At 53.9% G+C, this 15557-nt stretch overlaps 1 protein-coding gene across 10 annotated transcripts in view; it reads left to right on the top strand.

Annotated features, from left to right (window-relative positions):
* KIAA1614 (KIAA1614 ortholog) overlaps nucleotides 1–15557 on the top strand; it is a 44324-nt gene that overhangs the window by 7302 nt on the left and 21465 nt on the right. For 8 of the 10 annotated variants that reach the window (XR_015143178.1, XR_015143179.1, XM_086343515.1 and 5 more), the window contains exon 4: nucleotides 9441–9584. The exons of 1 other annotated variant lie outside the window; for it this stretch is intronic. Coding sequence is in view for 7 of the 9 variants with exons in the window: in XM_086343515.1 (XP_086199641.1) it covers nucleotides 9441–9584 (144 nt within the window). In the remaining 2 variants the exon portion in view is untranslated. Of the gene's footprint in view, nucleotides 1–2778; nucleotides 8971–9440; nucleotides 9585–15557 lie in introns of those variants that run through there. One more of the 10 variants, XM_086343520.1, reaches the window with a different exon arrangement.

The following is a 15557-nucleotide window of genomic DNA, read 5'->3' as shown; positions in this document are numbered from 1 at the left end:
GTCTAGGTGTAGGCTGTGTAGGTGTGTGCATATGTATATTGTATGATGATCTCATGTGTGTATATGTGTGGAATGAGGAGGGTGCCCAGCATATATCCAGGCACAGAGTTGGCCTGGGGAAAACTGTCCCCTGGCTTGTTTAGAAGGTTGTTCACAGTGCCCCATGGACCTTTATTGGTGATCTACACCCTGCTGAGTAGACACCCAGGCTGAAGGGCCAGAAAGGACGCCTACTTCATGGAGAAAGTTCATCCATGTCCAGAGACCCCTTGGGACAGGCTTTCTCATTTGGCTCTATTCCTGAGTCTTCCGGGCAGATACTAAAGCATCCCTGAGACCCTGCAATTCCGTCTCTCCCCTAAGCAGGATGGTTTTGTTGCTGCTTCTTCTCTATGTCTGAGCTTCCTGAGAGACTTTTGAAGTAAGGCACACTTCCCTCAGCCCTGTACCCCTGGCCACAGGGTCTACATGGAGGGGCTGAGGACCCTGGACAGCGTAGACTCTGAGACCATGGCAGCCGTCATGATGGTCATCCTGAAAGGGCCGGGACATCAGTCAGGACGTGTTCTGGCAGTGAGCCCCTTAAATCTCAGCGTTTGAGGCATAAAAGGTCTGGTTTCACACCCAGTCAAGTTTAGCGTCAGTGCAGTTCAGTGTTAGAACCAAATAATCACCAGGTTGACGACTGATCATTAGTCTGGTCAGTAATGACCAGGTTAACCCAGCAAGTATTTATGTCCTCGGTTGTTACTGTTCTGCATGATGGTAAGACAGGAAGCCCCACAATGATGGTGAAGCAGCAGAGCCCAAGACAGCAGACCCTGTCTGACTGGCGGGGTCGGCCCAGCTCATTGCAGGTGGTCACAAGGAGAGTCACCTGTGGAGGCGAGACCCCCGAGATGCTGAGGAAACACCAGAAATGTCCCAGGGCCAATTGGTTGTCCCTTCTACTGAGGGACGAAAGGAGACTCCACCCCAGAGGACAGGAACCACCTGGAGGTCCTTCCTTCCAGAAGACCATGCTGACACTCAGCTCCAGCCCTTGTGCTGTGCCGCATCCTGACAGTGTCCTAATAACAACGTATTGACTGTTTCCATTTCACTGACAGAGACCCTCTTGGGCAGAGGCTAAGTGACTTGCCTGGTGATAAAGCTATTAAGTGTTAGAGTCAGGGTTCACAGTCAAAAACACCAAGGGCTGTTCTCTAACCATTATGCTGCACTGCTACAAGCTGTCCCCACAGGTCATGCCTTGGGTTAGGGATCTGGGGGCCCTTGGCCCCCTCCCCCAGCCTGGTATTCTCAAGTATAGACCAAGAAAGGTAGGTGGCAGGCTCCACGGGCTAAGCTTGTTTCTCTCCTAAGTCGCCGTTGACATGATTTGGGAAATGGGGTTTTGATTTGTGGAGAGAAGACAAGGGGAGGGGTAAGCACTTCAGGACGACAGAGGACGAGATGGTTGGATGGCATCACTTGACTCAATGGACATGAATTTGATCTAATTCTGGGAGTTGATGCAGGACAGAGAAGTCTGGCATGCTTCAGCCCATGGGGTCACAAAGAATCAGACACGACTGAGTGACTGAACAACTCAACAAAAGCACTTCAGGGAAGCCCAGTGGGGTCAGTACTGTCAGCCGTGACCTCGCTCACAGCCATGTGTGAGCACTGGACTCGTCAGAGGAGGGAGTCGAAGGGTGCTCTGCTCGGGGGCTCTGCCCCCATCCATTCTTAGAAGCCTGTGGTGTTGCGCCCCTGCTGTCTGTAAAACGGCCAGGACCCGCTCGGTCTGTCCACTGTCTTGAGGCCTTGGGAGGGCACAGCAGGATTATACATTGCCTTAGGACCCCAGCTGAACCCTGCTTGTGCAAAAAGTGTATAAAACCAGAGGAGCAGCTGCAGTCAGTGCGATCCTCACCCCAGGCCCTGCACCGGAAGGGAGTCGATTCTTTCCAAAAAAGCACTCAGCCTCGGGCCGCTGCAGGCACCAGGGAGGCCCCCTGAGGCCCGGGGCCTGCCTTGGCAAGCTAGTTGGGAAGGCGGTGCTGTGGGGCCCAGGCTTGCTCTGCTTCAAATCAGGGCCTTCCGTGTGTGCCATCTTTGGGGGGCGGAGGGGCAGACCCTGACACGTGTCTGCAGGGGCTTTAACCCCTGCTCCGCTGTGGGGTCAATGGAGGGGAGAGGGTCTCTGGGGTCGTTTAATTTGTGCTGTGATGATGATGAAAGCACAGAGGACTTCCTGAGTTGTTGATTTCCCCCATCCCTGTGGCAGAGTTATGCCCATTTCTAGATGCAGAAATAGAGGCTCAGAGGAGGGAGCCCAGTCTCAGCGTGTATACTTCATCACAAGAAAAGAAGGCGCAGACGTTGTCTGGTTCCGGTTTTCAGGCCTCCACGCAGACAGCTAGCAGCCAAAACTCCCTGCCCCGAAGCTGTCTGCAGGCTCCAGTTTACAGGAGGGGCAGACAGGGAACCCTCAAGAATTTCAGAGGCCTGGGCTGTGGCTCGAGTGGTCAGGCCCACAACTGTGAGAAAACCTTGGGCTTTTAAAACTTAATTTATTACCTAGCATTACACTGTGTGTAATTTCAGAAGGAATTCCCACTTTGCCCTCACTGCCCACTCTGCCTACACCAACTTTGGCTGTTGCTGGTGGATCTTCCCTCTGGAGCTCCTTGAGGGGCGAGGACCATGCTGTTCTCTCTGGGACCCGGGACCTGCCAAGTGTCAGCACGGTACCGGCACTCAGAATGTGTTTGCCAGAAGCATGCGTGTATGACTGTAACTGAGGGCTCACCTGGGGTGGACGCCCCTGTGGGCTTGATCGGATCTGACTGGAGCCAGTAGAGGACATTCCAGATGGGTAAGACCTGCAGACACGCATGGGAGAGGTATGCAGGGGATTGCATGGAAGGTACTATCAGGACACAGGGTGGGAGTGTGGGCTGAGGCCATTTTGGAGAGCCTGGGAATTTAGATTTTGGAGAAGGGAATGGCAAACCACTTCAGTTTTCTTGCCTTGAGAACCCCATGAACAGTATGAAAAGGCAAAATGATAGGATACTGAAAGAGGAACTCCCCAGGTCAGACTCTGATGCTGGGAGGGATTGGGGGCAGGAGGAGAAGGGGACGACAGAGGATGAGATGGCTGGATGGCATCACTGACTCGATGGACGTGAGTCTGGGTGAACTCCGGGAATTGGTGATGGACAGGGAGGCCTGGCGTGCTGCGATTCATGAGGTTGAAAAGAGTCGGACACAACTGAGCGACTGAACTGAACTGAACTGAAGGTAGGAGGAACTGGAGAGACATTTTCTCTCTCTCTCCTCTTGACAAGATTGGGAGTGGCAAGGGCTTTCCTCCAGTTTTTCTTTGTGTCTGTGTATCAGAGCCAGTGGGCTTCCCTGGCGGCTCAGATGATAAAGAATCTGCCTGCAATGTGGGAGACCCGGGCTCAATTCCTGGAGCAGGAAGTTTGCCTGGAGAAGGGAATGGCTACCCACTCCAGCATTCTTGCCTGGAGAATCCCATGGACAGAGGAGTCCATGGAGGTCACACAAAGTCAGACACGACTGAGCGACTAACACACCCACACCTGAGTCGGTGGGCAGGATGGGGAATGGCCGGGTGTATGCAGGATGGTCAGGGGCTCAGCTAGTCTTGGTTACACCCTTTCCTAGGTGTCTCCTCTGATATACCTGCAGCCCTGTGACTCCTAAGGGTCTCATGCTCACCTCCAGGATTCCTCATGACCCCCTGAGTCTAGGGAACCAGAAAGTCCAGAACCTGGCTGGGGAGCCAGAATGACCTGCAGACCCCCTTACCAGGCTACCGGGTACGAGGCCACGGGCATGGCAGCATCCCAGCACTGCCAGGAGACGGGGTCCTCCTACCAGGGAGGGTGTGGGGTGGCAGGAGGGAGTCCTGGGCGAGAGGGTGAGAGAAGCAGCTCCTGCTCCTCCCAGGAGTCGCAGGGCTGCAGGCATACCTGAGGGCACCCCCAGGTTCAAGGTGTAATGAAGACTAGCTGAGCCCCTACCTGTCCTGCGTACTTACCCCCTGTCATTCCCCATCCTTCCCGCTGACTCAGATATACAGACACGAAGGAGAACTCGAGGAAACCCCTTGCCACTCTCAAACCTGCAAAGACTAAAACTAAAAAGAAGAAAATTACATTTAGCCGCTCACCAGTGTTCCCAACTACACACACACTCCTGAAGCATCTAGGGTTCTGAGTACCCCGTGGAGAAGGAAGGATGCTATCCCTTCAAGCCCTCCCTCACAGCGAGTGTCACCTGCAACTTTCCTCCATGTCATTGTCACACTCATACACCCCACACGTGAAAATCTCATTGTGGTCCCAATCTTTATGAATAGAGGGGCTCAGGAAAGTTAATTTGCTCAAGATCATTCATCTGTGAGGAGCTGGGCTGAAATTCAAGAGGAAGCCTTCCTCCATGGTCTTCAGAGGGGAATAGGCCACTGTCCCCCTACCTGGGGGTGTCTTGGTCACCTGCCTCCACCCATGCAGTGCTGACCAAGGGGACAGCCCACAGGAATTTGTTCTCCTTTTCCTTCTTCAAGAAGGCAAGGACAGAACCACTTTGCTCTCCCTAAGGAGTCGACGACCTGGGGAAGCTCTGCACGCCCCCACACACATCTTTTCAAAGGTGTTCAATGCGGTGTATCCCACGCAGCCATCCGTTTTTGTTTGTTTTATTTTGTTGCCGTGTAGTTGATTGACGGTGTTGTGTTACCTTCTTGTGTACAGCAGAGTGATTGTTATACGTACACGTATATTCTTTTTCATTTTCTCTTCCATTATAGTTTCTCATAGGACACGGAATGCAGGTCCCTTTGCTACACAGTAGGACCTTGTTGTTTATCCTTTCTGTATACAGTTGTTTGCATCTGCTGATCCCAAACTCCCAGTCCCTCCCTCCCCCGCCCCCTGCTCCTTTACACCCACACGTCTGTTCCGTGTGTCTGTAACTCTGTTTCTCTTCTGTAGGTAGGTTCATCTGTGTCTCGTTTTAGACTTCACGTGTAAGTTACGTTATAGGGTATTTGTTTTTTCTTTCCGACTTACCTCACTTAGTGTGATAATCTCTAGGTCCGTCCTTGTTGCTGCAGATGGCATGATCTCATTCTTTTTTACGGCTGAGTAGTATTCCACTGTATATATGTACTTCATCTTCTCTTTCTGTTCCTCTGTTGATGGGTGTTTAGTTTGCTTCCCTGTCTTGGCTGTTGTAAATAGTGTTGCAATGAACATAGGGGTGCACGTTATCTTTTCAAATTATAGTTTTCTCTGGATATGTGCCATTCTTAAGGATGCCGCTCCTCCTTCTATTTCGAGAGAAGTGCCCATTTGTTTTCTGGATAGCAGCTTCCTTCTGCTACCAGATAGCCTCCTCCAGCTCCCTGTTCAATGGAAATTGCCTTTTCTGTGGAGCCCTGTGCAGGGCTCCAAAGGTCTAGAACAAAACCCACCAAGCCCTCTCTAGCTTCAAAATAGTCTCTCACTTCTGAACATGCCTTTGTGTGACATCCCCAAGTTGACAGGGGATCTCTTTGGCAGGTGCTTTTAGTTCACGTTCAGGGATTCCATCTTAAGCTCAGCAAGAGGGTGAGAGGAACTTAACAAAATAATTGTGCAAATAATAAAAGCAGTGATGATAATACATGCTGATATTGATTGAATCTCATCAAGTTCCTGGCTCTGTGCTCAGCTCTTCTGAGGGGATCGGTCTCACTTAACAACTGAGCCCTTTTTTAGGAGAAGAGGAAGCCGAACTTTAACCCCTAAGTAACCTACCAGGGTGACACAGCTAGTAAGTGGCAGCCCAGGATGAGAAGCTGGGCAGCCTGTCCCAGTGGACATGAATTTGGGCAGCCTCTGGGAAATAGTGCGGGACAGGGAAGCCTGGTGTGCTGCGGTCCGTGGGGTCTCAGAGTTGGACAGGCTGTCCCGGAAACACACTTCTAACCTTCACTGTAGGGTTTGTTCTGTCCATGTCCTGCGGCCCTGGGAAGCAGGCGTCTATAACAGTGAGCCCACAGGCCCCTGCCCACATGGAATACACGGTCCAGAATAGGTTCCGAGCCCACTGCTGCCCTCACTCGGGGGGCTGCGCACAGTGTGACAGTAAGGGCACTCTATTCGTGGCTATCTGAAAGCTCTCTAATGTGCAAAAATGGCACAGTTGCTAGGCAGAAAGGTGAAGGTGTGTTTTGGTCACAGTAGATGTTCCTTCTCCTTGCTGCATCCTGGACTCTGGGAAATGTCAGATCCCTTTCCATCCCAAATTGTTTCCCTAATTCCTGTTCTTAGGATAAAAGGGTTAAAGCCAGACTGGCTGGAGCTTATTATTTTAATCCAGGATTATGATGGCTGCTGAAGGAGGCTGCTCTGTCTCCCTGACCTCTCTGACTGGGGGGAAATGGTGGTTGTCCTGACTGGAGATCTTGAGCTGGCTATGCCTGGCTGGGAGGGGAGCTGCAGGCAGGGCTCAGCTGGCCTCTCTACCAGGAAGCGGGGCTTAGATGGAGAGACCAGAGTGGGAGGGGCTTTCCCGCTGCTCTTTGTCCTGGGGTCAGCTTAGGACGCTGTGGTTGGAAGGGCCAGGGTACTCACGTGGATCTCCCGTTGTCCCCCACAATTAGCTCTTTTAGGTGTTGCTGCTTCTTGGGGGCCACGCATCTGTGAGCCCCCTAGGAGAGGACCTCAAGTTTCCCCACCCGGCCTTGTGGTACTGCAGACTTTCTGGCCTAAGACGTAGGTTCATGAGATAGCAACGTGGATTCTCTCTCTGTACAACTCCAGCTATTTACAGATGGGGAAACTGAGGCCCGGGGGAAGCACTCAGCCTCTTTGACCCTGTGTCCCACCCACTGAGCTCACAAGCCCTAGGTGTGCGAGCTCTCACGGCAGTGACAACAGCTCTCTGTGCTCAGGTGGAAAGTCTTTGCCGAGCCACACAGGGACTGCCCCAGCCCTGCCAGGCAATCTGCAGAGGGACCGTGGGAGCGGGGACCTTGGGCTGTAGTCACAATGGGAAGGAGTTGGCTCCAGGGCTGTCGTCACATAAGTGGAGGGTCCGCCTCAGATAGCGGAGTCTGAACCTGTCTGCCTGGCGAGGTCGGTGGCCTCGGGTGGACCAGGACAATGCAGCGAAGTTGGGGGGCGGCGAAGTGGGTGTGAGAATAGGACAGGTTCACGGGGCTGCACCTGCTTGCTCCCTGCCACTGGGGAGAAAGACCCCTTTCCAGCCACAGGGCTGTCAGGCCTGCCCACTCCAGAGCACACCATGACCAAGAGCCGGCTGCCCTCCTGACTTTGGCCGCGGTTGGTGAAGGTGGCTGCCTCTCTCCTCCCTGCTCAGTTTGTTCCTGCATGGATGCCTCCAGGCACCTCCAAAAAACCCTGCTTTTCTAATCAGTGGAGAAACCAGCTTTGTCTGCCAGAAACCAAAGCAGGGCAGCTGATGAAAAGGAAAAAAAAAAAATAACAGCTCCAAGTAGAGGGAGCAGAAAGAAAAAAACAGCAAAGCTGGAAAATGGCTTCGAAACCTGGGGCGAGGCTGTTCCTGACAGCATCTGGCCAGCTGCCTGGAGCCCTCCTGCCTGCCCACCAGGTCTTGTGACAAATGCCCTCCGACAGCCGGGCGGCCACAGCTGTCACCGGAAGGCTCTGAGCGCGCGGGCTGGCAGCCAGAGGCCCGTGGCTGCAGAGGCGTCTCTCCGGGCTGGTAACCTCATTATCTCTGCTGGCGGAGCTGGAGCCCCAGGGAGCACAGCTGCTCTCAGCAGTGCGTTGGAGGCCCTGCCTGCTCGGGAAGCTGTGCAGAGGGCTGCCTCGCCTCACAGGGCAGCGGGCCTTGAGAGCTCACTCTTCATTCTCTCCTGGAAGCCCTCCTGGTTCCAGAACTGTGCCTGGGCCCTGCCAGGGTCCGTAGGCACAGATGGTGCCTTTATTCTGGCAGTTCTCAGTTTTAATCTTGGCCCCAAAGCAGGATTAGGTGCAAATAATGGGAAAATAAAAAGAAAGAAAAAAAAAATCATAGACTGCCCAGTGCTCGTCCAAGGTTGTCCCAAGGAGGCCTCAGGGTTGGGCCATTTTCCACTCACATCTCTATCATCCGTCACCTAGGAAACGACTTGGTACCATCCCCTGTCAAGACGAGGCCCCTTTCTCCAGGTGACATATGGGCTGGGGAAGCCCGGGATTTGGCTGTCTGCAGACTGAGATGCAGGCCAGCCTGAGCCTCTAGCCGCCCAAGTCCTCCTCCTGCAGACCCTCCCTGGTGGGGACAGCCCAGCGTATGTGACAGCGAGGAAGGACAAGGGCAGCTGTGGGGAGTGCAGATATCGCATCAGAGAGTGAGTCTGGCTTCAGCCACATGCCGGCTCAGCCTGCTCTGGGACCCCGGGGCGGGGAGGGGCCGGAGGATGCGGCAAGGATGCTGGAGACAGTGGAGCTGGCTGTTGTCTGCTCCGCTTCACTTGGTGTTCGACCTTGAGTGACACGTCACATGTTCCTCTCTGCTCAGGAACACCCTCATCTGTCAGGCAGAGAGCGCACCCGCCCCCAGGCCCGCCTGGCTGCGGAGAGGGCCCTCTGGTCAGCGGGAGGCTGTGGGGCGGCTGTTATCCCTGCGACCTGCCGCTGTGTCACTGGGAGATGGCTTTGAAAAAAGGCTGCTGTCATTTTCGGCAGCTCTGGACTGGCTGGGGAGGCAGCACAACTGGGAGGTGGTGAGAGCTGCTGGAAGCAGCCCCTCGTTATGATGAGGAGTGAGCCATTTGCTAACTTGGTGTGGGTCCAGCTTAGTTCCTCTCGGCCCTGACCTGATGTCTGTTGGGTTAGGATTGGAACTGAGGCCAGAAATCACCAGGACTTATAAAAATGTCATTCTCTCAGAGGAGCAGAGCAGTGATGGGCAGGGCCCCGATGCCTTGTGTCTGCGGTGAGAGCTTAGGACGGTGTGCTGTGAGCTTGAGTGGGTGTGTGTGGGTGCCGAGAGACAGGAGGAGAGAGGGAGGCGATGCGTGTAGAGACCATCTGGCTGGGCACAGTCCCAGCCCAGCAGCCCTGGGCCCTTTCCTTCCCCTCCTCCCAGATAACTCCTGCTCTCTGCCCAGGGAAGAACAATGAAGTAATCTGGAGACTCCCCTACCCTTTTCTAGATCCTCCTGGGGTCTCTGCCTCCGGTCTCTGAGCAGCTGTCCGGGGTGGGCCGGTTCCTTCCAGAGTCAGCAGGCCCCCGGCCCCAGGCCCCAGGCTGGTGCCCTCCCGTGTGGGAGCTGGCCAAGGAAGGCTTCCATGCGGGGCTGTTTCTGGCACAGCCAAGCTCGACACTGTTAAAGCCCTCCTAATCCGTGTTATTTTCTTCTAATCCCTACCCCCACCCGCTCTGGCCCACACACCCCCCTGCAGGCCCTTCGGTCCCAAGCTGCAGCCCGTGCTGAGCCCCAGGCATGAAGAAGCCAAGCATCTGCTGCAGAGAGCCCGCATGAAGGCCAGGACCCGGCCTGTCCGTGCCAGCCATGACATCGTACCCACCCTTGCCCTGTGCAGCCGGTGAGTGGGGCCCGGGCCAGGCCGGCCGGTATGGGCTGCGGCAGGAGAAGAGATGGGATCCAGCCAAAATGCCAGCTCTCACTCCTCCCTGCTGGTCCGTGTGGGAGCTTTTCCCGTTGTCAGGCACCGCTTTCATGATTTTAGTCAGTTAGTACGTCTTCGCTGAGAGCCTACTGATGGCGTATTAGGGAACATAACCCGAGTCTCCCTGGGGGAACAGCGGTGTCACAGTCTCCAGGGAGAAAGACCAGCAGATGGGTCAGTACAGTTCTGTGGACTGTGGTGTGGAGAGACGTGTGTGTAGGATTGGAAGTCTACTGTAACTCCATCTGGAAAGGAAGGGGAGGCTTGGAGGAGGTGGCTTCTAAGTTGGAGCTTGAAGGAGAAACATAGATATTTACTGGGCAGCTGAGGGAGGCAGGGGTGAGCATCCCCGGGCAGAAACTGAACAGAAGCAGTATTCTCAGGAGTTGGGCCAGACGGCCCAGTGGAGGCAGTCATGGAGGCCTCCAGGACTGATGGACAATTTGGAAGCCTCCTGTAATAGCTAGGAGCCACCAAAGGATTTCAAGCAGCTGGGTAGCACCATCACGTTTGCATTCCAGTAAAGCTGCTTTGGCTGCAGAGACAGTTGGATCTGGGGGACCAGGGGGACAGTGTGTGGTGATGGGAGGAGAGGGTGGAGATGCAAGGTTGCCCAGAGCCAGAGCAACAGGCTTAATGAGGCAGCAGAGAAGTGGTTAAGACCGGAAGTGGACTGCTGGGTTCTGGCTCTGCCACTTCCTAGCTGTGTGCTCTCGGGGAAGCCCCTGTGCCTTGGTTTGCTCCTCTGCACAATGGGAATTATACCAGACCCTATCTTTCAGGATAATTGTGAGGGTTCTGTGAGTTCATAGAAAGTGTTTAGAACAGCCCCTGGCATGTAGTGAGTACCCTACAAGTGTTACCTCTGACTGAATCATGGAATCAACTGGATGAGGGGAGCCTGAGAAGGGGGGCATCCAGGATGGAGCCCAGGATTCTGACTTGGTGTCTGGAGGTTCAGTGAACCCTCGGTGCAGGATTAAGCTTGGGAGGGACTGTCCACGGAACACCCACTGGAGGTGCTTATCAGGCAGTTGGATACAGGAGCTGAGGAGGAGGACAGAGGTCAGACTGAAGAAGTAGACATCATCCCGATCTCACAGTGGTGGGGCCATGAGGGAGGTGAGCTCGTCAGGGATGGAGAGATGAGAAAAGAACAAGTTCAAGGACGTTCAGCACTCCACACAGGTAGACGCCCCTTGCACGACATCCCATCCCCATCTCTGCGCCTGTTCCGTGTACCACGCGCCCCAAGGAATCACTTACAGGTGGAGCTGGCGGGTGCATCTGACCTGCAGTGAGGCTGCCAGCTCAGGTCCAAATGCCCCAGGCCCCAGCAGGACCATCTGTGGCTGACCAGGCCTGTGGCTTCTTTGGCGCAGTGGGTACTAGAGGGAGCGAGGATTCTCGGTGGAACTGGACACCATGCTTTTTGACGGGGATGCTGAGCTGGCTTATTAAAGGCTGAGGAACTTCCGGACACCTTTGAGACTGACTTCAGCAAGAGCAGAGGGCTGAGGCTTGCCTCTGGGTCAGTGTCATGGTGACCTCTAGGAGAGGCGCTCAGGAGACCCTAAATCCTGGTGAGAGGTCCCCACCCGGCTCCCCTTTTATCTCTGCATTTTGTGCCTTGTTTCTTCTGGCTGGAGGACACTAATTAGGAATGCCAGTGCCTCCTTTGAAGCATCCTGACTGTTCTTCTCTGCATGTATATGCGGCCCAGAGCCTTAGACTTCCATGGAGCCCTCCTGTTCCACTTTCTTTAGGTACTAAGGTTGAGTTGGGTAGCTGCAAAACAGGCAAGATTCTTGAGAGTCCCTTGGACTGCAAGGAGATCAAACCAGTCAATCCTAAAGGAAATCTACCTTGAATATTCATTGGAAGGACTGATGCTGAAGCTAAAGCTCCAATAATTTGGCCACCTGATGCGAAGAGCAGATTCATTAGAAAAGACCCTGATGCCTGGAAAGATTGAAGGCAGGAGGAGAAGGGGGCAACAGAGGATGAGATGGTTGGATGGCATCACTGACTCAATGAACATAAGTTTGAGCAAACTCTGGGAGATGGTGAAGGACATGGAGGCCTGGAGTGCTGCATTCCATGGGGTCACAGAGCATCAGACATGACTGAGCGACTGAACGATAACAACAAAAATCTGCAAAGGAGACCGGATGATGTAAATGTACCTTGGGACACTTCCTCTTCCCCAAATCTCATCAACCGCTCACGACGACCCCAGCCACTAAGCTTAAAGTAGGTTCCCTCTCACCAGGCTCTTCTCCAGCAGTAGAAATGCAATTGAAATGCAAGGTGACCCACTTTAGCAGCTGCTGTGTCCAGAAAAGAATTACTTTGACTTGGCAGCACTGGTGAATCCTCAGAGGGTATAGCTGAAAAATCAACGCCAGATGGCTTGCTGCAGATGCTTCTAAAGGTTACGCTTGTCAGATCACCCTGGAGAGCCATGCTGAGCTACCATGGCGATGCCACACAGGCCTGGGGCCTCATTAGATGCAGGAGCCCCTCCTCCACCCCCTCCAACCCCCGAGCCCAGACACATCACTCGTTCCAAAGAGCAGCCTGATGAAAGCTGACGGAAGAGTGGGACAGACAGGCACAGCAGCCCCCAGAAGGTCTTCTTTATCTCAGGTCTAGCTGGAGGTGGCTGGGGCCATCCTGAACAGACAGGCTTTTGCAGGAGGTGAAGAGGGGGCCAGCCGAAGCTGCATTTTCTGGAAGCGAATCGGTGTAGAAATGGAGAGCTCTTGGAAGTGCAAGCTCTTGCTACTGGGGAGACAGGCGCACCTGGGTTGATGTTCCTGATCCCAGGAGGGCAGAACACACCCACCAGAGGCAGGGCCTGGGAGGGGACACCGTAAGTGCTGGCGTTCTGTGTCAGGGGCCGGGTAGGGCTGCCTGGAGCTTGTGTGGCTAGGACAGCACTGTGGTAGAGAGGGGCCTCCACACAGAGGCCGTTTGGCACCAGCGTCTGAGCAGACAGGATCCTCTCGGAGAGGGATGGTTGTGGAGGCATCAGTAGTGCCTCATGTTGACAAGGTTGCTGTTTGCTTGCTGCTGGAGTGCCTTATTCGCTCTGCCCTCGTCTCTAAGACCTTTGCCATACCTTTATGCCCTGGTCCCAGCACTGCTGGTAGGGACCTCGGGGATTCAGTAACTGAGCTGAAGGTATGTGACTGGGGCTTCCCAGGTGGTGGTAAAGGATCTGCCTGCCAATGCAGGAGACGCAAGAGACATGGGTTTGCTCCTTGGGTTGGGAAGATTCCCTGGAGAAGGAAATGGCACCCCACTCTAGTATTCTGGCTTGGAAAATTCCACGGACAGAGGAGGCTGGTGGGCTACATACAGTCCATGGGGTCTCAAAGAGTCGGACACGACTGAGCGACCACGCAGCAGCAAACCTCATGGGATTAAGCTGTTCTGCATCTCCCCATTTCTTCTTCTTAATGAAGGCAGTGTTTGAGAATTTTATCTTATTTGTTTTGGGCATGCTGCTATATAGCATGTGGGAGTTTGGTTCCCTGACCAGAATTGGAACATACGCCCCAACCCCTGAATTGGAAGCACAATCTTCATCATTGGACCACCAGGGAAGCCCCTCCATTTCTTCTTTTAGAACAAAAATATGATTTCTACCTTTGGCACGAATTCAGGATGACTGAGTTCACCCGCTTGACTGTAAAGTTTAAGGTCGTTGATGTGGCTGAGAGGACCTGGAGTTCCTTATTAGATTAGGAATATACCACCTCTACAACTGAGTGTTTTTCCTCTTAGAAAGTGTAGCTCATATGCTGTCAGCAGAGCAGGGCCTTGCCCCCGGGGCCTGGTGTGGGGTGTTGTATCTAAGCTGGCGTGCTGAGTGTCCAGCGGGCCTCTCCTGCACTGGGCAGGCCTGGCAAACCAGGGCACCCTGCCCGCGCAGCAGGGGCAGAGCTGCTCAGCGGGGCTGCTCTTGTTTCTAGAGGGTGAGATGGTGCTGTTTCTCTGGCTAGAGGCTTCCTTTCTGGGCAGGAATGCTCTGGATACCTGACCCAGGAGCCCCACACTGTCAGTGAGCCCACCAGAGGGATTGTCTCACCGCTCCTTCTCAGATCCTGACAGGCTCAAGAGATGCAGTTGCAGATGGGGTCCTTATCCTGGGCGCCAAGGGCTGCAGCGCCTCACAGTCACTTCAAGAGAATGGTCGCCAGAAGCGGGGTCAGAGGGACTTCCCGGCCATGCTGAGACAAGCAGAGAGAGACACTGCACCTCCTCACCAGGGGTGATTCTACCCAGGAGCTTTACATCTCAGCCTCACAGCCCTCTCCAAAGGCAGGCCCATAGTGACTCTGGGGGGCCCTAGGCACTCTGGCCTTCGTGACTCCTTCCTCCATACTACGTGTGTGTGTGTTCAGTCATGTCTGGTGCTTTGCGACCCCATGGACTGTAGCCCACTAGGCTCCTCTGTCCATGGGATTTCCCAGGCAAGAATACCCGACTGTGTTGCCATTTCTTTTTCAAGGGAATCTTCCCGACCCAGGGATCAAACCCATGTCTCTTGGATCTCCTGCACTGGCAGGCGGATTCTTTACCACTCAGCCACCTGGGAAGCCCTTTCCCCATAAACAAAGTTAAAATTTAAATGTTATGACCATGCTGGCTAAAAGGTAAATATATTAATATTATATCTGAGAATGTTTTCTTTGACTTAAAAGTGTATTTATGTATTCTCTTTTGACTTCAAAAGAAACTAAAACATTTTCATGGGCCCCAGGAAAATTGTGGTTCCCAGGTACCGTGGCTATTGTGCCTGATGGAAAAGATGGCCCTTTTTGCATGTGGATTCCAGGAAACAGGATGACTGACAGCGTCAGAATCTGCTCAGATCTCAAAGCAGGCAGATCCACTTACTTAAGCAGTGGTGCTTTTTTTTTTTTTAATCCTCCTGGAGCAGCGCCAATTGGGGAAAATGCTGGAGTCGGGGTTGGTGGCAGGTGGGCAGGCTGCCCCTGCCCACTGCATCCAGGGCAGTGTAACCACCTAGGGAACACCTAGCATCAGGCTTCAGGGAGGCCCCAGAACTCGCACCGTGGCACTTCGCAGCTTCCTTGGTTTAGGAAGTACTCACCCACTCCTTGGAGAGGGAAATGGCAACCCACTCCAGTGTTCTTGCTTGGAGAATCCCAGGGATGGGGGAGCCTGGTGGGCTGCCATCTATGGGGTCGCACAGAGTCGGACACGACTAAAGCGACTTAGCAGCAGCAGCAGCAGCCACTCCTTGTTGTGAACTGGGGGCTAAGGTACAATGCAGTGTGACACAGCAGGACCTTGGCTGTAGCTTTATTGTGCCGGCTCAGCATTCATGGCTGGGTGAGCACCAGCCCCTCTCTTGGTGTGACCAGAGGCCCCAGGTCCAAGATTTGAGGTTGTAGTGAGCTGACATGGCACAAGTGAGGGAATCAGCTCTCAGCTGTAGCTGTTTCCCATGGAGCTTTGCAGGGAATCAGTCTTGGACAATTTAACTATGACATCTCGGGCAACCCCAGGACCCCCAAGGGTAGCATCTATGTGCCATACTCCACGCCATCTGTGATCCAGACCATTCTACCCATCAGGGTCTTGAGATTAGTCAGTGGCCTGGCTGTCAAGGCACCCAGGAAAGGGATGAATTGGAATGGTCAGGGATACCCTCAGGGCCCAGGTGTGCACATGTCCACCTGAGTCAGGCAGGCAAGGCCATTTATGCATACAGAAAGCACAGCCTGGAAGGATACACTGTCCAGACTAGTCAATGCCATGTATAGTTAAGGAAGTCAACCAGTTCAGTGGCCACTCTCCCCACTGGTTGGCATGTTTTAACAGTAATTGTTAAGCATGGATGGTTTCTTCCTG

The sequence above is a fragment of the Bos grunniens genome, chromosome 16, assembly GCF_055505025.1.
Source record: "Bos grunniens cultivar Pamir isolate PY7600 chromosome 16, Bosgru_T2T1.0, whole genome shotgun sequence".
Lineage (NCBI taxonomy): Eukaryota > Metazoa > Chordata > Mammalia > Artiodactyla > Bovidae > Bos > Bos grunniens.
The sequence above is the reverse complement of the archived record's forward strand: the minus strand, read 5'-3'. Positions and strand labels throughout refer to the sequence as shown.